Source organism: Lytechinus variegatus, chromosome 10 (assembly GCF_018143015.1).
Source record: "Lytechinus variegatus isolate NC3 chromosome 10, Lvar_3.0, whole genome shotgun sequence".
Taxonomy (NCBI): domain Eukaryota; kingdom Metazoa; phylum Echinodermata; class Echinoidea; order Temnopleuroida; family Toxopneustidae; genus Lytechinus; species Lytechinus variegatus.
In genome coordinates, this window is record NC_054749.1 from 16,004,281 (window position 1) to 16,031,903 (window position 27,623).

Consider the following 27,623-nt stretch of genomic DNA (forward strand, 5'->3'; position numbering starts at 1 on the left):
GTATGATATGATTAAAGCACAAGTTTTATTTAATGCATTAATTATCATAATTCATTACATGAAAAATCTTATTATTAAAAAGAATTAACCATAGAGCTTGTATATTTTATCGCATACTACCACTGTGCAAATTTTTGCAGCGCTCTCACGATCAAAGTTGAAGGCCGAGATCTCGGGGGGAAGGGGCGGGGGTGGAATTTTGTCCCCAGCTGTGAGAGGGGTCTAAATAACCCGGCTCTTATAGGGTTAAACTAGAGCTAATAATGACTCATTTACCAATTTACTCAATGCCAAAATCACTAATTTGGCAATCAGATGACAGCAACGGAAAAATCTTTTGGTTGCTACTATTCTAGATCTTCATTTTGTCTTTAAAAAAAAAAATCATCATGATTTAAAAAAAATAAAAACTATGGTAATATAGAATTAAAGATTGCTGCCAATTGAGGAGGAGAAAATTAAAATTTGACCTTATGCAGGTTGTGTATCACATCATGTATTGGTAAAATGCAATTCTGACTTACAAGCAGTGTGCTGCAGTCAGGATCCAGTCCTTGGCAATAATACTCCCACCACATGCAAATGAACCATTTCTGATGTACAATGCTATGTGCCAGGGATACTCCCCCAGGATGCTGACGTCTGCACCATGAGTGACACGATGGACATCCAAAGCAGGTCGCAATCCACAATCATCCGGAAGAACTATTCATAGAACAAAACAATGGATGGTAAAAATAACCAAAAGAAGTTGTAGTAAACACCGGTTTTAGGAGCATGCTTGCAAGGTAAAATGTCACTAGAACATCGTGGATCTAAATCTGTTACAATTCCATGAACAAAATCATGACATCTTAACCTGAAAAATAATCACACTGTAGATCGTTTACACAGATAAGAACAACAATTTTTAACTGGCTTAAATCCCATATTTTTTATTTTGCTTATTTTTCAGCGATTAAAACAATTTCTCCTAGAATCCTTAGAACCATACTTTTCAATTATGCAAACAGACACAGGGGGGGGGGGGTCATTTGACTGATTTTGAAATCATTACAACCGGCTTAAATCTTTAAGACAGTGAATACCAAATTCTCTAATCTCAAATAGGAAGCTGGTTGGATATGAAAGCCAATACAGTTTGCCTACCAACTGACTCAAAAACTCTGGGAATGACTTACTAACATCACTCTGATGCACAGTATTGAAGTTCCATATAAAAGCTAATTATCGTTCGAGTTATCATATTATTTTTCTTATACAGAGCCACTTGTTTCAGTAATATGTACCGCAAGCGGTTTTAACAATTCATCCATTTCTTGATATCAAGAATTCAATTTCTTGAATTCTTGAATTGCTACACAAACAGGATTTTGTGTGGAGCTCATTTGGCATCTCCCAACGAAATTTAACACAATTTAATTTCAGCCCAGTTGACACTGTAGTGAATTATAATGGTAACACAAATTGAGGATATAAAATTGAAATCGATGAAGAAATGACATAGAAGCATTTTTTGTGATCTATGAATAAATTTCATATAGATTAAGCATAAATAATTATCTAGTCAAAATTTCTAAACTCTGTGTAGAACCTTGGTGAACCTCATGTAGCTCTCAGATGGAATAAAAATAATCAAAATCAACAAATAAATAAGTATTTTTTGTGAGTTTTGAAAATATATGAATAAATTAGCATATTTTATGAGTTTCAAAATTCTGTGTTGAAATTTTGTATCACCACCTTGAGCTATCAAATAAAGCAAACAAATTAAAATTGATCAACAAATGAAGAAGAAAAAGCATTTTTGTGATTTATGAATAAATTTTGCATAAAGTAGCACATATAATTTTCTAGACAAAATTTCAAAATTTTGTGTAAACGTTTGGTGAACCTCATGCAGCTCTATCAGATGGAAGAAAAAAAATAATCAAAATCGGTCAACAAATAAAGAAGGCATTTTTCTGTGATTAATAAATAAGTTTTGCATAAATTAGCATAAATAATTTTCTACTAAAAATTTCAAAATTCTGTGTAGAAGTTTGGTGAACCTCATGGAGTTCTACCAGATGGAAGAAAAAAAATCAAAATTTGTCAACAATTAAAGAAAAAGCATTTTATGTGAATTTAAAAAAATAGCATAAACTACCATATTTGATGAGTTTCAAAATTCTGTGTAGAAGTTTTGAATCCCCCACCTAATGCTATCATATAAAGCAAACAGAATTGGAATCAGACATGGAATGATGAAGAAGAAGCATTTGAAATTCAGTCAACAAATAAAGAAGAGGCATTTTCTGTGAGTGTGATTTTATGAATTTTGCATAAATTAGCATAATTTTCTACTCCAAATTTAAAAATTCCGTGTAGATGTTTGGTGAACCTCATTAAGCTCTACCAGATGGAAGAAATAAAATCAAAATTGGTCAACAAATGAAGCATTTTTTGTGAATTATGAAAAATGCGCATAAATCAGCATATTTATTAAATTTCAAAATTCTGTGTAGAAGTTTTGAATCCCCCACCTCGTGCAATCATATAAAGCAAACAGAATTGAAATCGGACTTGAAATGGCAAAGAAGAAGCATTTTGAAATTGTAGACGGACGACAGACGACGGACGCCACGCCATGGCATAAGTGGAACAAATTGTAATGCGATACCAGGAAAATCATTCCCTGTAATACCAAACCCTGCAAGTCACCACTAGGAAATTATCACGATCAGTAAAATTTCAAAAAATTATTTCAACTCTTTATCAACTACTCTGGATGCAATGCAAATCATCTTTTATGAATTTATGAAAGTACACTTTAAACTTAATGTAGGATTAAAATGTGCCATGATAATTATGACTTACGAGGCTCGTTGCAATTCTTTTCATCATTGCGATCGATGCACTGAACTTGTCCATCACAGACACCATTGCTGCTGATGTTTACACGGCCTTGGCTGCAAAGCAATGGGCCTTCTGTCATGCAAACATGAAAGAAATGCCATTAGAACACTTTTAAAACATTAGAAAAATTAAGTGCGTAAATACATAAAAGGACTTTTTGCAAGATGTTTATTTTTGGTGACTTTGTTCACATCTCTTTCGGATGCAATTCAAGCTGCATTGATACACAGGACGATTATGAATCATTCACTATCCACTTTCTCATTCTGAAATAAAAAGAAATTATTAGGGGTATATTCATTTTTTTTTTCAAGTTCATAATCGTGTGAAAAGGCATAAAACAATTGAAAACTAAGACAGATTGAAAGGGGAATTCCACACAAGTTGTTTTCAATAGAAGGACTAAAGGTATGAAAGGCAACAAGGTGGATATGTGTGCAATATAAATACCCTATATTATTATTATTATGAAAGAGAAATAGTTCAGAATTCCATCAAAATCAGATGAGAACTAAAAAAATGAAGCTTTTGATGTATTATTTTTGTGAAAAATGATATACCCAAATATTTGCATGTTCAATTCACTGGTCAAAGGAAAGATGACATACTTTGATTTATAGTGGAATGTGTAAGGTCATCAGACCTTCAACTTGAAACGAGGGAGAGCTTGTATATTCAAAAATCAGTTATGCTGATTTGTGGACTTGAATAAATTTTGTTGGGAAAGGCATGAAAGTTTTAACCTGTCCCCATCTATCCTTCTGTCACTCTCTCTCCCCCTCTCTTGAGAGAGAGAGAGATATATATATATATACAGTGCATATCATTAAAAGTTTACACTTTAAAAAAGTCCTGGGAATTGAAAAGTTTACAACATGGGGATAATTTTCTTTCACATACATTCTTGGGTTTGGGTCTCATCCTTCATATGAAGTAAACATTTGACAGAATGTTGCTCTTAAGTGAGCACGAAATGTTTGCGCAGAAATGCTCATTTTCACGTTTTCATTGTCAAGGAAGAAAGGCAAACACAAACTGTGTGGTACATTTCTTATGCATTTTTAGCAAACTGAAATAAAACAGATACATTTAAACATTTTGTAACAACTTTGCTACCAAAATTATTACTTTAACCCTAGATAAGCACAACCTTTACCCTTCTTGTGCTAGCTGGATCTGAGGACATAACTGAATGTAAACAAAAGTTTATCTCCAGCATTATTTCACAAAAGTTTTATCATTTAAAGTGGGACCCCATTTCATTTAATACTAGTTTCTCCCAAGCTACTTTTCCAAGCTTGACAATGGTTAACAAAAAAAATTAAGGCCCAGCCATTTCATGTGAATAACAGCTCTGTGTAAAGTAGATATCATTGCGATGGCATAGGTTTGTGGGAAGGGGGTTCGGGTGCAATGGCACTCTATCAAGGAAACAAGTTAAAAGGGTAAAAGATATCTTAAAATCAATATTCCTAGCTAAATTCCATGTGTTGTTTATGATTAACATCTACTTTAATTAATATAGATATTTCCAAATTCTGCGCAAATAATTTTCACAAACTTTTCACAAAGTTAAGTAGCAGAAGGATTTTTTGACAGTTATGTCATCATTTGCTTAAAGAGATCTGTAACTACATCATATACCAAAAATCACCAGATTTTAATGATTTTCAATTGGTGATATTCATGTCTATCTTGTTCTTATTTCATGCTAAAATTCTGAACACTCTTACACATACCTGTTACATTGAAAGGTTGAACCTGAAAGGAGAAGCCAGCATAAGTATATGCATTAATTTGCAGGCGAACCCATAAAACATCTGAGTCGAAGACTAAATCCAACCCCTGGGGAGAGTTTTGAGATAAGACCACAGCCTTTGTTGCATCTTGGGTAGCATCTGACCCGAGCCCTATGACTAAAGAGCTTTTCTCACTCAACAGAAACTCTATACCACTAATCTTGAAGCCATTGTAACCAATTGTATTTGTGATGCGCCAGACAGTCACTGTCTTGTTATCGGGGTTATTCTCCCACACAAGTTGGTCCACAGATTCTGACGATAGTTCAAATTCTACAGAATAAAACAAAAAACTATGATTATAATATTCAAAGAAGAAGGAGGGAAGGATGTCTTTGTCCTATGCAGCGGCAGACCCAAGTCGGGGCACATCCAGTCCAAGCTTCCCCCATTTTAGTGTCATACCAAATATTTATAAGGGGATACATGTATGTCTTGTTTATATTAACAGAGGACCTTTTTTTTGCTGGTCAATTTGTTCCTGGAACACCATGACCTCCATTTTGTATAGAATTTTTTTTTTTGCTTGTCAAATTATTCCTGCAACGAAATAACCTCCATTATTAGTGAGTACCCCCTTTTTTTTGCTTGTCAAATCATTCCTGACAAAGATCACTTTACTCTTTTTTTTTTGGGGGGGGGAGTTGTTGATTTTTTCTGTACAAAAATGCTCCCCCTCTTTTGGAAAATCCTAGATCCGCCCCTGCTTTGATCAAATGCCAGGTTGGCAAGGTTACATTTAATAATGTGTTGGGGTTTTTGTTAACCTGGATTTTCACTACCTATCCTTCATATTTTTTTTATTGAAATAATTGTTTTTGCAATCTACCTTCAAACTCAAAGGATCAAATTCTTCTCTTTTTTAATATCTAAATTCTTCTTTGTTTTGTTTAGAAAATGATACATCTTATCACATGGACCATTCCGCAACTGACTTTTAGCCAAAACAATCATCAGGATAGTCCTGTAACCGTATAAAATCCCACAATCAAAATAAACTTTCACAAATGTAAATAGATTATCACTATAAAGCATGTTTAACATCTGATAATATATATATGTTCACTGAAAAAAGATAATTTTTGGACAACTTTGCACTGTCATAGTTGTACGTAAACTTTCTTGGATTGAATAACTTCAGGTAATAGAACAGACATACTTTCCGAGTACAGGATAGTTAAACGAAGGCAAGATACAAAACATCCCCACAGTATATGGTATAGAACACTGAAATGAAAAATTGTGTGTGTGTTTTCACCAATGAAACTTGGCAATTTGAACCTAAATCTAGGGAAGGTGGGCTTATGTGCAACGGAACAAGAACATTTGTAATAAAGATAGGACACTACAATAAAAAACGTTTTGCATGTTTTCAGTCAAACTAAGCATTCTCCCAATGATGTATACAATAAAGCTATTTAAGTGGATGTGATGTCGACAAGGCAGTATAGTGACTGAGGAATAAAATTGCTGAAAGTGCACACACACACAAAAAACACATTGCAGGACAAGGCACGGAGAAATAAAGGGCATGTAATGAAATAAAATAAATACACAGGGAAGCACTATTTTCATCCCCCCCCAAAAAAAACAATAGAATAAAAAAAATCATACAGTTATTGAAATTTGAAATCTGGAAAGTTTGGGGATATTTTCATGTTATCATCGAAGAAATTTGCATTTCTTTCATTTACTTCACTACAAGACCAAACCCAATTATTTATTGGAAATCTGTCAGACAAAATGCTATGCACTGGCGTAAATCCAATTGGTGAGCCCATTATAGGAGGGGGGGGGGTGGTATATTGTTTCATCCCCACTTGAATAGTATGACACCACAGATTTAACAGATTTACACCAATGATGATATGGACAAGAAAACGTAATACAAATCATGCATAAATATTATATCTTAAATCTGACCACAATGCCAAATTCTATGCTAAAAGAGAATGCCATTAAAAAATGTGGAATTTACCAATATAACAGTCGGCTTCATCATTTTCTATTGGGCAGTCACGAATGAAATCACAAGTCTTATTTGCTGGAATAACCATTGTGTCTGAACACTCGAACACTTCACCTATTGAATAGAGAAGCACATTAATATACAGAATTTAAAGAATTTAAATCAAATATTTCCCACAATCAAGCTTAATGAACACTGAATGCAAAATGCTTGATTTCTGCCGTACACCAAAATAAGATCACAGGTTTGTAAAACAAATAATGATTAAAACAAATCACAGATGATCCTAATAGAGTGTAATTGAGTTCTGAATATTTTCAAATTACAATTTTATCGTAGGGTTGAATAAATATTCAATATCTCCTCTAAAATGAAATAACCATAAAAGTAATCAATGAATCTAATCACAACTTTACATCTATGTAAACAAGTAAATGCACATTATGCATAACCTCTATCATGATTTGATGTAATACATTAGCCTAATGGAACTTGGCCACTCTTTCCAGACAACTGCTGTTTAGTAAAACAAAAAAATTCTTCACTTGATTTAGAATTGATTGTGGTCCAGTAAGCATCAAATTGGTCCCCACAGCATTAAGAACTAGACATGCCATTATGAATATCATGTAGATAGGAAAAGATGTGCCCGTTAATGATGCCTTGTGGAACTCCAAGCCTTACTTTTGACAAACTTGAAGTGGTCCCTTGAAAACAAACTGTCTGCTCTCTATAAGACAAATTTGTTTCAAACCATTAAACAAAAATGTTCCAACAATTAAAACTTAAATATAATTCATATTTGAATTGGAATAATGCTATGTATTTTCATCATTATAATGAACGTTTGTAATGTTTGCTTAAGCTGAACATGATTATACTTGTATACTTATGTTATTGAAATTTGGAAATGTAATAAAATAAAATAATGGATTTACATACCTTCAAAGTCTGTAGAGATAAGCTGCAAGACAAAGCCATCATAGGTTAAACTGTAGTCTGTCATCATTTGTAGCCAGATCTCTGTACTCTTGAAGTGGATTACATAAGGAAACCTTTCTCCATCATAGTAAAATGTGGAGTTACTGCAGAAACCAGAATCCGTGTCATGTGGTTGTGGATTCCGAAATGCTTCAGTGTATCCCCCATCAGATACAGCTAAGCCAAAGTTATGAATAGCGTCCGTCCCTGTGAGTAGATACTCGTACATTCCATCGTAACTGCCCGATCCGATGTACAAGAAATCATACCTATATTCTAAACGGAAGGCAATGAATTTTATGCTTAAACCAGAGTAACCCTCTGCAGCTGTTACAGTCCAGATATAGTTTAACAGGTTGTCATAGCCAGGATAAGAAGGTGATGATAGACTGAAGCATTCTCCTGGGTTGAGGACTACCGAATCTGCATAGATATATTGCATACAAAAAATAATACACAGTTTGTCAAAAGAGATACTATAATTTTTAGTAAACCTTACTCTAAGACAATGAAGACAAGTTTTAATAATTTTAATTTCAATGTCTTCTATAAAAGACGGAGTAAACATAAATATTAATTCTCGTTGAGTTTTTATATTGAATAAAAGTGTGTTCTTTTAAAGATGAATAAACTAAACAAATCTAGTAGTCTACATTGCTGTATTCCTTGTTGTTGAAGTTGTAGCGACTTGAAAGTTTTCTTCATTCATCAAGTCACAACTTATTTCAACATTGTCGATACGTTTTAGACATTCTTCATTGCATCATTTATTTCATCCGTGGAGACAGCCAACAACAGTGTTTTTCTTAGTTACTCCAATCACGGAACATCTTATTGTTTTTTAGCGAGCCAATCACAGGCATTTAATCTCACATGGAAAAACCTAGCAAAACGTTCACTTTACACATGTGCTCCCGAGTTTTCCATCTCGCGGTCATGTCACTTTTTGAAGTCTGATTAGTGATTTTGATTTTTGGATTGGATCAATCAAGATTTCAACTCCTTTCCCCAATTACCTCAGCAAGATCGGTAAGAAATGACACATCATTATTTCTTACAACGTGTACAAAAACTTTCTTTCACAATTCATAAGTAGAGAGATTGGCATTTCTTGAAGCATTCATATTAGCACCCTTCTACTCGTCAACCAACAAATGCCAAAAGATGCCAAAAGTACGCAAATAATCACCGTGGGTGAAGGTGATGGACAAGCTATCACTTTTTCGGAAAGCTGGATGTACTTGGTATCTTTCCTAAGCTTTGCTTTGGAAAGATAGCTACACCCAGCTGGCCTTGTCACCTGAAATCAAGATGATTTATGTTCCACATCTAGAAACATTATATTCATACTTCTCTACAATTAGGAAGTTTGATTAAAAAAAAATCTGGGGGGGGGTGCTGCATGTGTTATTCTCCATAAGCAGCACCACCTGGAATTCTGTAAGGTGTGCCAAATTGGAGAAATATAACCAATGTGATCTCCATTGTCTTTGGGGGGCCTAGTCAAATTTCTCATGACCAGAATGACCTTCATTTTGTATTGGACCCCCCTCCCTTTTTATTTTGCTTGTCAAATTGAAATCAGCACCTCCCGTCAAAAAATTGTTCCTAGGGCCATGATTAGGCAAGACTTTATGCATGACTGGAACTTTCCAAACAGTTCGAGTTGAAATAAGATAAGAAGATTGCATTTCTCATTTTAAAAAAGCATTTGAATGCAAGCTACTTGTATGTTGCTTTTAGAAATTTGATTAGCATTTCAGCACAAGAACAGAAGGTGCATAATGAGCCAAAAATTTGGAGGAGGCCAGTTATGATGTATTGGTTGAAATCTATTTTTTTTTAATTGCCTTTTTTATTACAAAAATCCAATTTTGTGATAAACTTTTACATACTATTCAGAAAATAATTTGATATATCACCCTTCTCTCTTTAATTCTTGGCCGCGACCCCCCCCTCATTTGTGCGGTACTGAGAACAGGGGAGCATTTCATCAATATTTCTGTAAACTTTCCTTGATGCTGATTGGCTATGAAGCGGTGTTACTATGGTAACTGTCAGATAAAACTTATCGGATAAAATGTCTGACAAATCCTTTCATGAAATGCTTCCCTGGTGTTATAAATGTACTAATAGTTTATGAAGTGGACCTCATTTGTGAATTTGTTGTTTCCTCAAAAGTACATTTAGCTTGGGGCTATAATAAACATATAACATAATGCCAATTAATCATTTAAGAAATTTGCCTTGTGGATCAAACAGAACATCTGTCCTTGCATCATGTATAGCATCACAAATGTGGTAAATACATTCTTATAGGTTTACTGTTTATAACATTTCTTTCATTTGGGTGGGATATCATTTTAAAAAAAATGGACAAACCCGATGGAATCCCGGGGCAGAATAGTTCATCACTTCCATCTCGGCAGTCTAAGAAGCCATCACACAAGTCATAACGGCTGAGACATGCAGTGAAGTCTTTGCACTGAAAGTAATTACCGCCACAATCTGCACGTGAAAAAGAAACACGAGTGCACAGGAAAAAAATCAAATCAATACCACCTAGGATATTGCACAGTTAATATTCTTTATTTACTGTAGACACATTCATGGCCTATTTACAATGGTAAATGTCTCTCTCTTTAGTAGCACAACATTTTCTCCAGTCTTGATATCTCAGAGAGATTATATTAGGACTGGACTTAGAATTGTGATAGAGTTTTTGGTTCAAAATAATGTAATGCTAAGGATTAGGGTTTATTTACTTTTGGAGGTTAGATTTTTATGTCTGGCTTGACATGCAGATTTTCAATCAGAGCAATTGTCGCTAGAGTAAATATCATGGAAACCTCTCCGCAAAGCAGGAGATTAAGATGTTACTTGTATGATTGCTCTCTAGCTCACTTATGACACATGCATTGAAGAATTCTCTGAAGAAAAGTTAATTATCTGTTAGGGAGATATCGTTAATATATATATCATCTAGGATGTTGCCACGTCTGTGACTGTTACTACGGTAACTGTTTGATATACTGTAAGTGCTGACAGCTTTCATTAAAAAAAGGAAATCGCAAAAGCGGACTTCAAAGTCACAGTGATGTCTCTGCTATATCATGTCTCAACAAACAAAAGACTCATGCAGATATGATGCCGCAAAGTCAAACATCATTTTTCTACAGGATGAAGACAAAAATTGCTGGGCTTATTGCCAATAAATGCATATCATATGCTCCAAATCTAAATATGATCCAAAGTTGAGTAGATCTTTAAAACTCCTGACAAGATAATGAATTAATGAAGACTCACATAATCGTTTATTACATGTCCATCATTAGTTGTTGAAAAGATACAAACTAATTGAGGAAAATCTGGACAGATTATATGGTTTATGACAACTTGATTTAATTTACCCTAACTTTTAAAAAGAATTTCCTTGGTCCGAATATGAAGTATTAATGATATAATATTGACTGGCCTTGAGGGGAACATCAAATATATTGTCTGCAAAAGAATCATATTGGCTCGAGTCTTTAGACATGCAATATCAGAGATGCCAACTTTTGGAAATCAGAATTAGGGAGGATTTGCAACCGACACCAAATTATGCATGTGCGCGTAACGCACATCTCGAGCGCGGAGCGCTCGACCCTTGCAGCCGGGGTCCAGGGCCCGCCTTAGGGCCCTGGAAGCTCTGGGTTTCTAGATGCTCTCTGGCCCTTATTTTGGAGCATTTCACATATTTTTAAAAAAACATTTTTCCCACTTTTTTAACATAAAAAATATCAAATGTGCATTTTTACATGTAAAAAAAAAATGAGGGGACAATAGAAGAAAAGTACCCGGTCAACAATAAATAGTAAGGAGGAATTATCAGCTATAGGCAGGTTATGTTCCACTATAAATCCAGTAAAGAAAAGCTCGGCGCGGGTAACATCTACCTGTAAAGATCTTGTCTTCACAATGTCCGTATGCCGTTTGCTCCCAGCCAAACTGCTTCCGAATATCATCACGACCTCCATGCTCAACTGAAATGTCCACGCTGCAAATTGGGCAAAATGCATGGTAAATTCCTCTTTTTACGACTTCCTAATACACGGGTACTAGAGACTGTATTCAGTCTTAAACTTCTGAGACCATTTCTTGGTCTTCTTTTGTTGATTTTCCTCCATTTCGTGTCAATATCAACCCATCAACACGCCGAAATCACACACCGATATTCCACCGCATGACTCGACAAATCTAGCGGCCGCGAGCGCACACGGCTCACGAAGCTAGCCGGGCCTACCGGCCTGGTGCACAGTGGATTCCCGTTGGGCATATCACATGCACCAGCTTTTCGCTGCTCCTTATTTGTTTGCCTTTCACACAAAATTTTAGTAGTAGCGAACGTAATGGAGTTAATACATGCTAAAGTTAGCAGACGATACATGTACTTCCAATCCAATTTGATCAATGCAAAAAAATTTCGGGAGGATAAGGATGTTAATCGTAAGGGCGGGAGCTGGGATGAATTTTCGGGAGCCTCCCGATGAAATCGGGAGGGTTGGCATCTCTGCAATATGGTTCTTTTACGGGCAAGATGTTCCCCGAAAGAAGAGCCAGTCAACATTTTTATTATCATCCAAATCAGATATCTATAGCAAAAGTCATGAAAATGGAGATATTTCTTTTAAGAATAGAGTTCTATTGTGTCATGTTTTTAGTAGGGTCTAGCCTCTGCAGTTTAACATTATCACATACTTGTAAGCTCTTGGATCCAGTGTTGTCTTTATTATGACGTATATTGTTGGTGGGCGAATCATTATGAAGCGTATCTCTTTATACTCATCTTCAAATGCCCGGATGTGAGACCAGCGATAATACAGGTATATTTTGCGTCGTCTCTGCATGCAAAGTCAAAATGCGCATTGAGACCAAGAAAAATACAAACAATATACCCTTCCCTACCTGATATTCAGAAAATCTAGGGCAATACGGTTTGTAAATGACCACCACAGATGTCTGATACATGTAGTAATTGCCTATATATGAAATATTTCTCTTGAATGATTGAAACTTACATCGACTGTTCTCTTCAAGCTCATCAGAACCATCATTACATTGTGATCTCCCATCGGATAATTGCCAGTAATATACACATTCTCCACTCCCACACTCGAATTCAATGCTACGGCATGCTATTGAAATAAGGAAAACAAAACATGAATTATTAAATCGTGTAACAAAGGAAATAGCAGACAATAATGATCCCAACTGTGCCAGTATTTTAGTATGGCTATTCTTCCAAAGAAAACACCATTAGCAAAACCTACAATATATACACTTCCACATTATGCTATGAATGGTGATGGATCTTGGAATGTGATGATCTATACATGTATTGTTAAAAAGTAAATTCATTAGATTTAATAGATTAATCCTACTTAGTGACGCTCATGTGTAGGCACTTGAGCCACAATGCTCCTTGTGGAGTGTTGTGGCCCAGTGGATTAGTCTTCTGACTTTGAAACAGAGGGTCATGGGTTCGAATCCCAGCCATGGCATAATTTCATCCACCCGGCAGGAATAGTTCCTTGAACGCAGGAGTGCTGAAAGGCAGCTCGAGCTAAAGCCGGGGTAATAATAATAACATCGCGCCTCGGAATATAATATTTCTAGATAGATGGCCCTATATAAATGCCTATTATTATTATTATACTCTTCTACTCTTATGCAAATAGTGCAATGGTGAAGACTTTCCTCTACATGTGGTGGGGGGGGGGTTCATTTATTGTTTTATCCAAGTAATCAGTATACAAATAATGCATGCACATGTTCATTATGTGATCTATCCTCACTCGAGTTGAACACAGCCTCGAAAAGAGTGGATAGTTAGCATAATGGACAAATGAAGACATGTTTTCTAGAACATGTTATTTGACAAAATAGAAAGGAAAAATGGATGGAATTAGTTTTTAGGCCCAGCAACTTGTTCTCGCTGATAACATGAAAAAAGTTCCCCATGTATGAAATCAGTTGTTTTTATTCTTTTGTGACGCGCTTTGATTCATGAATCTAATGGTGCACAGTCAACCTTGTTGATGCGCTTAACTTATATGCACACAAACACACGCACATGCTAATTGGTACACACTGAGAGAGAGCTCACAGTGCAATGGAAAAATAAAATATGCACGGTTGCCGTGAAATAATAAATAAAATTTGCATGCAGCATAAAGTAGATCAAATATTGAATGGCATACAACCAATAAAATTATAAGAATTTTTGTAGGAGTTGGATAAATCAATATCACCTCCATATGTACTTGAATCAAGTTTGAAGTTCAAATGTCAAACTTTAGTCATTGGAAAAATCCAGAGGGGAGGGGGCACTTCCATTGATGAGTGGATACCATGCATGACCATTGGCTCTCGAAAAGCACCCTAAAGAAGTATTTTCCATGTTCTGAAAATGCACCCCTTAACAAGTATTGGCATGTAAAACCCTACCCTTAAAAAGTATTGGAAATAAAACAATACTCTTGGCAAGTATTCCCTGAACTGAACCCCCTAACAAGTAAAGCAATATTTTAATTGTTATATGTCACAGATTTCGGTTGTCAATTTTACCTTTACCTACATCATTGGGTTTAGTACAGCCCCCACCTCCCACACCCCGTGCAAATCGGACTCTAAACATGTTGTGTTGACTGTTGGGGAAAAGTAAATCCTTTATAAAACATTTTAATCTTTTCTATACCCTCATAAATTTGACCCTAAACATGTAGCTTTCTTAGCAAAATATATACCCCTTTTTTGTTTGAGTGTATTTGACACCCTTATTACGTTACATGTGTAACAACATCCTTTTTCATGTCTTTGTTGGTCGAGCTTGTTATCCACTCGTCCATGTAAGTGACCTGGGGGAAAAATTGGGACAAACAAATGGACAGCCCCAAAACGTGATGCCTCTGACAACCATATATGATGGAGAGACATAGAAAAATCATTGTGATTGACCCAAGTACAATACATAAAAGTAAACTGTACATGCAGAAAAACATGACAGAACTAAATGCTCAGATGCAAAACTCACCACATGCACATGTGGTTGTGGATGGATGGTGTATGCATATGGGCATGTGGTGAAGTTTTGCGTTTGAGCAAGTTTTAAGTCATCAAAAGTGTGTACATGTACTGGGATTTCTGGCGAAAATGGAAAACTTGCAACTGTCCCTCAGGGTTCGTTTCATAGAATATTCAAATGAACAGAATCTACATAATTGTCTTGAAAACTGAGAGGTGTTTCTCTACTTACTGCAGTTTGCTTCATCTCTTTTATCAGCACAGTCATATACTTCATCGCAGACATAGTTTTGGGGTATGCATTTCTCTCCACAGTCAAATTCATGGGAAGCACATCCTACAAGAAAAGTATACACGTTTCAATGCTATTTCTTTTTTCTAACGATGCTTAGATTCATGGAGACCATTCCCTTCATAAGCTCGCTTGTTGAATCCTGAGGAACCACAGTGCTATTCATATGATTAAGAGGAGGCATGTTAGCTCAGTCTGTAGAGCAGTGGCTTCTTCATCCGGTGACCCAGGTTCGCTCCTACTCGGTGTGAGTGTGCCTTTCGTTAAGGCATTAATCCTTCCCACCAGGCTCCTCACAGAGGATTTCAAGCTCAGTCCTCTGCTTACTTGCCATCAAGCATTCATGCTATCTCACAATCAGTTCATAATCACAAACATTCACAATAATACTAAAGTAACTTACTATATGTATTCATGATAGTATGAGCCATGAAATATTGCCTAAGTTGGATTACCATAGCTAATTCTTAGTGGTATGTTAGTACAGTGAATCGGCTGTGACCAGTAAAGGCAACGACACAGTATCCGAATAACCTCCATTCTTGTGAGTTGTGATATCCAATCAACAACAACTGCATGAATATCATAATTATTCCTACATGAAATTTGCACAATGCCCTTTGTAAACAAAGAGCAGGACACTGAATTATCTAGACAATGACGCATGCATGAATATTCATCATATCTAGAAAACATTATGAACAATCCAGCCAGTTTATATATTGCTGGCTTTCCATAGTTGTGGTTCATCGGATCAATCTCATCTCTTTGTAAGATTATGCCCTAGTAGTATTTTCCTTATTTATGGTGGCAGCGGTGGGATATATTCCCGCAAGATAAAAACAAACAAACAAACACAATTGTGCTATCCAAATCAAAGCTTTCTTGCATTGTTTGAAAAATATGCAACTAAATCCTGCTCATTTCATGTGATGGTCATTAACTAGGAATTAAAAAAAAAAAGATTGTATATTCTGGTAAAAAGCTCTTAATGATTGTACCTAAGGAGATAAATTAAAGGTTAGATACTACTAGCTTTAAACCCATTAAAAGTCTGGGGTCTGCCCTAAACATGTATCTGTATGAACACGAGAAGCACTCTCTCACTCTCTAAAAGCTTTATTTATTTTTTCGTGAAATGTCATGCATATTTTGAGGCCAAATTTTCAATGCCAGTGGTTTTACATGCTTGACAGATCAAGAATACTGACAAGTGATTTCAAACAAAATTCAAACAAAATTCACAAATGCATAGATTATTTCCTGTCATATTGATGAACATCAAGCTTTGTGCTTTTTATAGTTGTAATAAAGTCAAATGTAAAAGGATTTATATAAATACAAATAATTACAAGTGGAATGCCTCTGGCCGTCTCACCTGCATCACGCGGTTCAATATAGCAGCAGTGCTGACTTTGAATACTACTCTAACTCGCACAAGATGTTCAGTGATACATGGTTACTCTTATGTCCTCTTTTTATGAACTAGACCAATAAACTTACAGAGATATGATGGTTATTCAACAAAAAAACCCAACATGGCCAAAGTTCATTGACCTTACATGACCTTTGACCTTGATCATGTGACCTGAAACTCGAACAGGATGTTCAGTGATACTTGATTACTCTTATGTACAAGTTTCATGAATCAGATCCATAAACTTTCAAAGTTATGATGGTAATTCAACAGATACACCCAATTCGGCCAAAGTTCATTGACCTTTGACCTTGGTCATGTGACCTGAAACTCAAACAGGATGTTCAGTGATACTTGATTACTCTAATGTCCAAGTTTAATGAACTAGACCAATAAACTTTCAAAGGTATGATGGTAAATCAACAGATACCCCCGATTCGGCCAAAGTTCATTGACCCTAAATGACCTTTGACCTTAATCATGAGACCTGAAACTTGCACAAAATTTTCAGTGATGCTTGATTACTATTATGTCTAAGTTTCATGAATCAGATCCATAAACATTCAAAGTTATGATGGGAATTCAACAGATATCCCCAATTCTGCCAAAGTTCATTGACCCTAAATGACCTTTGACCTTGGTCATGTGACGTGAAACTCATGCAGGATATTCAGTGATACTTGATTAACCTTATGTCCAAGTTTCATGAACTAGGTCCATATATTTTCTAAGTTATGATGACATTTCAAAAACTTAACCTCAGGTTAAGATTTCGATGTTGAATCCTCCAACATGGTCTAAGTTCATTGACCCTAAATGACCTTTGACCTTGATCATGTGACATGAAACTCTAATAGGATGTTTAGTAATACTTGATTAACCTTATGGCCAAGTTTTATTAACTAGGTCCATATACTTTCTAAGTTATGACGTCATTTCAAAAACTTAACCTCAGGTTAAGATTTGATGTTGATGCCGCCGCCGCCGCCGTCGGAAAAGCGGCGCCTATAGTCTCACTTTGCTTCGCAGGTGAGACAATAAAACGGGTTCAAGAATGTAGCCAATGGTGAGTGCGTATTCAAGTCACGTGTTCATGCTTTAATTATGCGCAACCTTCCAGTCGTGCATTTTTCGTGCAGCACTGTGCATTTTTTGTGCAGCATTAGTTCCAATAGCACGTAAAAACTGATACGTGTTCAGTAAAAGAGGCTGGCGCTCGCTAGGATTTTGATGCGCTTACTTAGGCGTGCATAGTAGATACGCCTGTGATGTCATAATTGACAGTCTTGTGATCTCTGTCTGTGCGATCGTACACAAGTTGGAGGGATTTGAACAAGATTTCCATGAAAAAGCACTCGGCGCAAGCGCCTCTTGCTTTCGCATAATTGTAAATACCCTCGAGTGTGCTGCATCGTCATAACACACACATACATTTGCATTAATTGTATAATAACATAGTGAGAAAAAAAAACAAATATAAACATTGACATTGAAATTCTAAAAGCACATTTGTTAAAAATAATAGCAAATCTCAATCATTATTTAGTGATTTAGAAACGTAAATCAGATCATAAGCAAAATATTAGCATAACAAACATAATTCCGGCATCGAAAAAGACAAGAACTGAAGATTACATCACAGGATTACCAATTCTCATTGTTGTCATGTGGATAAGGGGCTGAATTAAGCCCCATCCTTTTCAGGCATCAACAGTCTGACATTTTAGGGCTATAAAGACAGTAATAAATGACAAAGAGATGATGCATAAAAGTGCTTGAAGGAAAGAAGACCATTAAATGATTATATTCATGACAAAAGTGTCAGTATAAGCAACATTTGTCAATGAATTAATCAATTTATTTACCATTGCAGTTGTAGCGTTCATCTGTCCGATCACCACAGTCATTGAATCCATCACACACAAGGTTCATGTGAGTATACCGCCCATTTTTGCAGGCAAATGCTATAAAACGTGACAAGGTCGAAGAAAGATCATTTATACATTTGAGCAATATTAATCCACTGATTCGATAGGCTTAGTATGTGAAAAATCAAATATGTTGAGCTTTTGAGCTCCATATGCTACATGTATGTCTGAACATCATAAAATACAGTTAACTAAAATTAAAATCTGACTCATTTATTTTTTATTACATCAGCTAACATGTAAATTTTTTTTAAATGTCCAAGCACCAACCTTGTCATGTGGGCTTAGTGCTACAGGACCCGCCTCATGCAAACGAGGCTGTGGGTTCAATGCCTGAATTAATCTATGTGTGCACCTTTATTGTCACTTTCACTTTATCACATGGCCCTTAAATGTCAGTATTTACTCTACTATAAATGTTTTCGTTTAAAAAAAAAAATAATAATGTTGATATGGTTCCGATCGATTTGACATAATTTTGCACCTGCGGAATTTAAATCAAGTTCCACGAGGTATTGGATAGAGCGCCCCCTGCTCACGTTTGAGAGACATAGGGAATACAATTTTTTTTGTACTCCTGAGACGCCCTCGAAATGCACCTCGAGCGGGCTTGTCAGGATAACGTACTAATACAGGGCAGGAGAGGTTGTCTTGCACAATTTCCTGGGAACTTTCTTTCCTTTCTTTCTTTTACTTTTCAAACTGACATAATTTGAACAAAGAAATTATCATATTTTTGAAAAAAAGAAAAGCATATTTATAAGGCAACAATAGTCAAAACTGACTAGTTTGCCTATTCAAAATAACAACAACAACAACAACTGAGTCACACCAGACTCAAAATAGGTGACCTTCATCTTCTTGACAGGCGATCGATTTTTGTGAATGGTGACGGGTAATTAAAGGAATGGTCCAAGCTGAGGATATGTATATCTCTATAAATAATGTATAATGAAATTCATTGAGCAAAATGCTGAAAATTTGATCAAAATCGGATGACAAATAACAAAGTTATTGAATTTAAAAGATTTGCATTATTCCGGTGAAACAGTTCTTGGCATGTCTTCATAAATATTCATTAGGTGGGCTGATGATGTCATATCCCCACTTGTTCTTTTGTATTTTATTATATGAAATAGGGTTAATTAACAAGTGGAACGCCTCTGGCATTCTCGCCTGCATTGCGCGATTTAATATAGCAGCAGTGCTAACAAATACACCAATGTCCACATTTCATTCACTCTATCCATAAACTTTCAAAGTTATGATGGCAATTCAACAATTATCCCAACATGGCTTAAGTTTTTTACCTTAACTGACCTTTGACCTTGGCCTTGTGACCTGAAACTCACAGGGGATGTTCAGTGATACTTGATTACTCTAATATCTCAAGTTTTATGAACTAGATCCAAACACTTTCAGAGTTATGATAGTAATTCGGAAAAGCGGCGCCTATAGTCTATAGTGGCGCCTTATACATGTAGTCTCGCTCTGCTATGCAGGTGAGACAAAACTTGTTCTACCAAGAACTGACATAATTGGATTGACAACTTAAGGGCATTATTCATTTATTGCCGCTACTTATTTTATCATAAATGGAGACACATCACTTACACATTTATGAAAAACGAAAAATTTATGATTTCATGTAATAACATAAGAAAAAGGAGAGTGGGGTGTGACATCATCAGACCACCTAATGAATATTCATGACGATGTGCATATAACTGTAGATTCACAAAGTATTGATAAACTTTAAAATTCAATAACTTTGTTATTTTTATCCGATTTTGATGAAATTTTCAGCATTTTGCTCTGTGAATTTTACTCTATTCATTTGGATAGAAATATTTTCAGCCCTGACTATCCCTTAAATAACATTTTTCATAATGCTGGATAATCAGGTTATAGCTAATGTTGCTACTTTGAGTAAATAAAGGTTGATATTATTATTATTATTCATATTTTGTCTTTGATGCTTGATTAAATAACATCTGTGTGAGTGTCAAAGTACACCAATTTGTGTGATTTACCAGCTAGAGACAACCAATTGGACCATCAGTCCACATTCCTGCAGTACATTTGCATGATCAGAAAATTGCACATACAGGCACAAACAAAATAATGGTATATAATACTGCTACTTACTGCAAGTTTCATACTGGCAAAGGTCATAGCGACTGACACATTGTCCATTTTCACGTCGCACTTCGTAATTGTTACGACATTCTTAAAGAGAAATAAAACAATCATCAAGTCACTGCAAATTATCAAGTGCTGGTGAATATAAGTAAAACCACAGGGTAATTATACCAACCCCCATTTTTTGGATTGAATTATTTCGAAATTACACATCATGATGTATTCTAAAGATTTTCTTTTAAAGATAGTGGTTCAAAATGTTTCAAAGGAAAACTACAAATATTCATTAACACATCTTGTAATTGAGTATAAAAAATAAAGATAAATTGTAAATATACTTAGATATGAATAATCTAACAAGCACATAGGAGGAGGGGGCAAATACAAGAAGAAAATAGACGGAATCTTCAATGTGCATCGTAACAATACTAGCGCATCAATGATGTGGAGCTCATCCGGCAAATAGCAACAAAATTTATAATTTTAGCCCAGTTGACACTGTAGTGAATTATATTGGTGATATAATTTGAGGAAACACAATTGAAATTTATGAAGAAATGACAGAGAAGTAATTTTTTGTGATTTATGAATAAATTTCGTATAAATAAGCATAAATAATTTTGTCAAAATTTATAAATTCTGTGTAGAACCTGGGTAAACCTCATGCAGTAAGTAAATAAGAAGCATAATTTTTCTGTAATCATGAATAAATTTTGCATAAATTAGCATAAATAATTTTCTAGTCAAAATTTCAAAATTCTGTGTAGAGATTTGGTGAACCTCATGCAGCTCTACCAGATGGAATAAAAAAATCAAAATCTGTCCACAAATAAAGAAAAAGAAGCATTTCATGTGAATTATTTATTTAACATACGCATAAATTGATTTCACTTAAATTAGCATAAAAATTTATCTGGTCAAAATTCTGTGTAGAAATTTGGTGAACCTCATGAAGCTCTACCAGATGGAAGAAAAATAATCAAATAGGTCAACAAATAAAGAAGAAGCATTTTAAGTGCATTTTGAAAAAAAAAATAATTTCACATAAATTAGCATACAAAAATTTCTACTTAAAATGTCAAAATTCTGTGTAGAAGTTTGGTGAACCTCATGAAGCTCTACAAGATGGAACCAAAAAATTCAAAATTGGTCAACAAATAAAGGAAAAGCATTAAAATTTTGAAAAAAGTGCAAAAAATTAGCACATTCAATGAGTTTCAAATTCCGTGTAGATGTTTTGAATCCCCCACCTACTGTTATCATATAAAGCAAACAGTATTAAAATCGCACTTGAAATGACGAAGAAGCATTTTGAAATTATGGACGGACGACGGACAACGGATGCCATGCCGTGGCATAAGCTCATGTATACTTGTAATCTATTTCCAATATAAAGTTACATACATGTAGTGCTAGTAAGGCCATTCTTGTGACTGACCTTGGAAAAAAAATGCTGTCAGTTCATTTAAAATTGATAATGCATACATATTTCAGTTGTTCTTCTATCTTGTAGTTTTTAAAGACCCAGACCGGACAAAAGGAAGAATTGACAAGTGGAAAATCTATAAGCTACAAAGCACAACAACCAATGCAACTTTCATGCATATTAAGCACTTGCCCAATGCCAGCTGAGTATTTTGCTTAAGGAAAACCATAAATTTGCATGTTTTGAAAATAGGCTTGATTGTGCTTAATGGCCAGAATAATGTGACATCATAGTGCATCAGTAGGGCTGTGAATGTATAGGTATATATGTCAAAACATGATAATTTTCTTGATTTCCAGTTTATGAATGGAATGTTTTTTTTTTTAATCTGCAGGGGAAAATGACCCAGGCAATTATTCAGTGCTCAATTAGATGGAGACCTGAGGCTTTTGAGTAGGTTTTTGTGATTCCTTCATTTGGCTTTCTTTGGCCTAGATTAATATGTCAGGAAAAGCTGTTAAACATGAATCAGAATGGAGATACTGAGAAATGGAAAGCTGCACCAAATAAGAGGGAAACAAAACATGGCCATAAATAGCCCAAAGCTGTATGTTTTGTCAATCTAACCATGAAGGAAAAGCTATTTATGATTCTACATGTGACAGAAGTAAAGAAGTGTAGCAGTATGCTAACAGTGCATAAAACTGGCATAGCTGTGTTTCGTAGTTTATAAAATTTCAAATTGTTATGATAAAATGACTTGTCAATTTCACTTTTAGGTCTGGTCAGGGTCTCTAGTTACCTCAAAACAAACTAATTTATTTTACTCATTGTTTTCTGTGACCTTTGACTTTGTGGCAATAAAATATATACTCTAAGATGCCCAAAGTTCATTGACCCTAAATTACCTTTGACCTTGGTCATGTGTCCTGAAACCAAGGCAGGATACTCAGTAATACCTGATAACTCCTATGCCAAAGTTTCATGAACGATGTCCATATACTTTCTAAGTTATGATGTCATTTCAAAAATTTAACCTTAGGTTCCGTCATCGGGATAGCGGTGCCTACAGTCTTGCTCTGCCATGCAGGCAAGACAAAAAACGAAATCAATCCTACAAAATTTTATGTGAATAAAAGCTCATTGTTAAGCAGATATCATTACAAAAGTCTTTGTATGTGGTGTGAAAGGGGGGGGGGCACTATGGCACTCTATGAAGTTTTTTGCGAAAGGAAACAAGTTAAAGAGGTAAATATATCTTTAAATCAATCTTCCTAACTGAAGTCCATGTATTCTTCATGATTAACACTACTATTATTCATATAACTATTTCCAAGTTCTGTGCAAATCATTTCCATTAACTATTCAAAAGTAAGTGGTGCTCACTTAAGTAGAAAGATTTTTTTGACGGTTATATCATCATTTGCTTGAAGAGATCTGTACGAATGTGGAAAAAGCTTCAGGATATTACAAACATATAATTTTACAGGAATATTTATTAGTGTAAACTTTTTTTGATATGCACTTTATATCAATCCTTCATACAATTTCCCTGTAACATGTTTTCCATAAACTCTTGCCCACATATATGAGGGCCCCGAAGGGGGGGGGGGGACTTGCATTGAGGTGTGGATATTATGCGTGACCCCCAAAACATGTAAAAGGATGTCTATTTCAAGATTAGGCATGTTACATACGTAATGTAATAAGGATGTCAAAACACTTAAGTAATGAAAAAAGGGTATCTATTTCACTAGAAAAGCTACGTTTCGTGTCAAATTTGTGAGGATATAAAATAGACTAAAATGTTTTATAAAGGATGTACCTTTTGCCGCAACAGTTAACACTACGTGTCTAGATTCCGATTAGCGTGAGGTGTGGGAGGTGGGAGTCGGACTAGACCCTATGATGTAGGAAAAGGTAAAATGGACGACCCAAATCCGTGACATATTACAATTAAAATATCGCTGTATTTGTTTAGGGGTTCAATTAAGAGAAAACTTACCAAGGGTATCATTTTGTTTCCACTACCTGTTGAGGGTAGGGTTTCACACGCCAATACTTGTTAAGGGATGCATTTTCAGAATACGGAAAATACTTGTTTAGGGTGCTTTTCAAGACCCCATGGTCTTGTCATTGGAAGTGGCCCCCGGGTGAGGGCTCAGTCCCCAAAGGTTTAGGATAAGTGAAAATGTGCAGCAGGATAAAAGGAATGAAAGTGATGGTGATTAATGCTGATCAACTTATACATACCACAGACTTCATCAATCCCATCCAAGCAGTCAACAACTCCATCACAGATGTAATCAGAGTCAATACATTCAAAGAACAAGCCTCCACATTGTACTTCATCATCACCACATTCCACTTGAAAATATAAGCACAGAAACAAAAAGGAGTTAGAACTTCTTTAACGTACTTAAGCTCCATCATATATCAAACTTGGTTATCATTTAGTGGTTAAATCAAGGAAATCGAGAAAGGAAAATGAAATTACTAACACAAAACTATCATGCTTAATATCACAACAGGAAAATGTAAGTTTCTCGCACTACATTGAATAAGGAAGTTTGATCTACTACATAAGGTCAGAATTGATCTGGGGAGCGTTTCATGAAAGGACTTGTCGGACGTTTTATCCGACAAGTCCCATTTTATCCGACAGTTACCATAGGAACAGTGTCTCTCAGCCAATCAAATTCATGGAAAGATGTCAGATCTGACCACTTGACGGATGAAAATATTGATGAAACGCTCCCAAGAAGAACTTGAATTCATGACTAGTGTAAAATTACCACACTAGGAATCAATTCTCTAGTTCAGTTAATTCATATCCATTATATTTCAATAACTTCATAATCTTGGAAGTCATGTTCTGTCCAAATTCTACTTTCCATTTGAAACAATGAAGCAATGCAGACCTGTCCACTTATGGGAATGAAAAAGTGTAATTTGTGATAAAAAAGGTGTATTTTCCCCCAAAAAAGTGTATTTCATGATAATATGCGTGGTGCACTCACTCATCACGGTGCTCAAGCTGCATGCAGGCTAAAATGAGCACTGCTCTTGCAGATGAACAAAAAAACATGTAAACACGTGTATATCTCACCCTGGTTTTAACAAAATGATTGAAAAAAAACAAGTTACCTGAAATTACATTGATCTACATGTAATAACCATATTCATGTAAGTTTTATGAAATAGAGACACGTAGAGATGATTCTCCCCCAAAATTACGATTTTGTAAAAATTTTTTTTTACAAATACATATTTTTTAAAGAAAGAACGTACTGTTGTATTTTGGTTGCAAAAACGTATTTAATTCGCCAAAAGTGAACTGGTTGGCAGGTCTGCAAATGGAATAGCATCTCATTTGATAAAGGCAGCTAAATTTATGCTCCTGAACCTTGATTGGTTGGTTTATCCCAGAAGTGATATGCATTTGTTGATATACACAATACAAACACAATGCAAATTCAACATCTCCATATTTCATGACATGAAATCTATTACTTTAGGAAATAATTACATATTCCATAATCCTAATAAAACCTAAATGAGTAAGAAGTGAAAATGATTTTTTTTTATCTCATAGCCTTTGTAATCAGGTAACATTTAATTGAAAAGGTAATGTCAGAGCGCCTACATGTAAGCTAATACAACAAAATAATTTAAGATGCATATGGAAATTTATGGGTATTATATGTTACATAAGACAGTCATGTGGATTCCTGCTATTTGTTGACTCATCATCTCAAAACTATGACATGTCAGTTAACAGAACAAGTCATTGGTACTAGCCATTAGCGTTCTTTTCTGTTAGCTAAAATAAATGACTGATCATATGACAGATTCCATCCAATCATTTGATTAGGATCCATACGACCATTTTTTGTGCTTACAATCTGTTTCATCAACAGCCGTCACGGCGAATAGAAAAGAAGATGGCTGATCATGTCTTCCTGTACTTCTGACGTACGTGATCCACAGTGAAGATCCTGGAGGCGTGATCGGTGGCAGGCTGCTTATGTCGATTTCCTGGAATTCATCGAAGGTTAACTAAAAACAAAGTGAAAATAAGTATTATGCAATTAAAACATTGATGAGAGCATAAGAAAGATCATAGATGCACGATAGATGTTTTTATTTATTCTAATACCCAAGCAAAATGACATACATTATATGTTATGTAAGATTGTAATGTGGGTGCTTGTTTATTTGTGAAGCCATTATCATCTCAAAACCACTGGTGATGCATTACCATACACCCAGTCATTGGCATAGTTTCATGCTAGCTCAAATAAATGTCAGATCACATGATAGAATACAGCCGATCATTTGATTACGATACATAATACTATTTCAAATTTACTCATATCATTTTTGCAGACTGCATTTCAAACAAAAGGTAGAGATGAACAATAATGAAAAGTGAAATAAATAATTGAATATATCGTCGGCCTTATGCCAAAAGGGCCTTAACTGCTTTTGGCCATTCCGAGATAATGGCGTTTAAAGGTTTTGGCCTCTCTAATAATCAAAAGTTTGTGGTCGTTTTTTTTGCTTTTGAAGCCAATTTCGATAAACGTGTTAAGTTATTAAGTTTTACATGAAATGTGTTAAATTTATTATAAAATATTCAGAACCCCTAAAATCGGGTTAAGGCCCTTTTGGCATAAGGCCGACGATATATTCTAATAGATTACTATTTTGCCTTTAATACACTTAAAAGGAGTGTTAGTGTGATGATCTCTAGCAGAGACAGACTTTGAGCTGTTTTAAGCAACAAAAACTTCCAAGATGCCCCAAGTGGCCATAAACTTGTTCCTCATCTCCTTCCTAGACAATCTCAACTGTATGTCTATATAAAGTGGGACTGCACCAACATCATTCCGGTACAGTATGACAAAATGCTACATTGCATCTAAACAGTATCATTTAAAAAACCGAATCCCTTGATACAGTACCTCGTAGTGTATGTCTTGGCCAGATCCTAGTGTGAATCTATCAAAACTCGACATCTCTAGATGGATGATTTGCAGCTGCAGCCGCTCATCGTTGACTGCTCTGAACAACCACGTCTTAAACACTGGTCTGTTTTGGGGTATGGAGGGTGGATATTCGTCCGAATAGATAGTAGCATTTCCACCAAGATTTATATCAAAGACACGAGTGGGTTCTGTGATAAGAGAATTAATGCATAAATGCCAAATCACACATGGTTCTACTGGCTTTTACTATTTGTTTGCATTTTCCACAGTATCATGTTCAAATGTATACAGAGGAGTTTTTTTTTCATTAAAAATATTACTCCTATTATACAAACGCTTCTTCTACTACTACATTTACTGTAAACTTTCTACTACTTTTTACTTTAGAATACATCAGAACAAAATTTTTTTACTTTACAAGATGTACGCTTTCTCTGCTTCCTGGGTAACATTCCAGCAAAAGTTTCCTAACCCAACTGCTAAGCATTCTATAGTGGATTTGCATTCTATCTGGTACCCATCTATAACATTGTTGGAGAGTGGCAAGTTGAGTTGAAAATTGTGGATTCCCAACTTGCCAGAAGATGAAAGACAACAGTGTGATAAAAGCAGGAACCTTTCATTACAAAGCAAGATTTAAAACCACTACAACACAATACTTCTATGATGTCTTCAATTTACACTTTAATAGCTTTGTATTAGCAATGGATTCATT

General features: G+C 35.3%; 1 protein-coding gene across 1 annotated transcript in view; it reads right to left on the reverse strand.

Annotated features, from left to right (window-relative positions):
• Positions 1 to 27,623, reverse strand: part of LOC121422473 — a 181,350-nt gene that overhangs the window by 21,562 nt on the left and 132,165 nt on the right. Inside the window, exons 35-47 of the mRNA XM_041617541.1 lie at positions 26,885 to 27,096; positions 25,820 to 25,976; positions 24,171 to 24,284; positions 20,498 to 20,578; positions 18,287 to 18,385; positions 14,945 to 15,049; positions 12,708 to 12,824; positions 10,030 to 10,155; positions 7,609 to 8,070; positions 6,676 to 6,780; positions 4,638 to 4,970; positions 2,860 to 2,970; positions 525 to 705 (exon numbers count right to left, since the gene is read on the reverse strand). Of these exons, the coding sequence (XP_041473475.1) occupies positions 525 to 705; positions 2,860 to 2,970; positions 4,638 to 4,970; positions 6,676 to 6,780; positions 7,609 to 8,070; positions 10,030 to 10,155; positions 12,708 to 12,824; positions 14,945 to 15,049; positions 18,287 to 18,385; positions 20,498 to 20,578; positions 24,171 to 24,284; positions 25,820 to 25,976; positions 26,885 to 27,096 (2,203 nt within the window). The remainder of the gene's footprint in view (positions 1 to 524; positions 706 to 2,859; positions 2,971 to 4,637; positions 4,971 to 6,675; positions 6,781 to 7,608; positions 8,071 to 10,029; positions 10,156 to 12,707; positions 12,825 to 14,944; positions 15,050 to 18,286; positions 18,386 to 20,497; positions 20,579 to 24,170; positions 24,285 to 25,819; positions 25,977 to 26,884; positions 27,097 to 27,623) is intronic.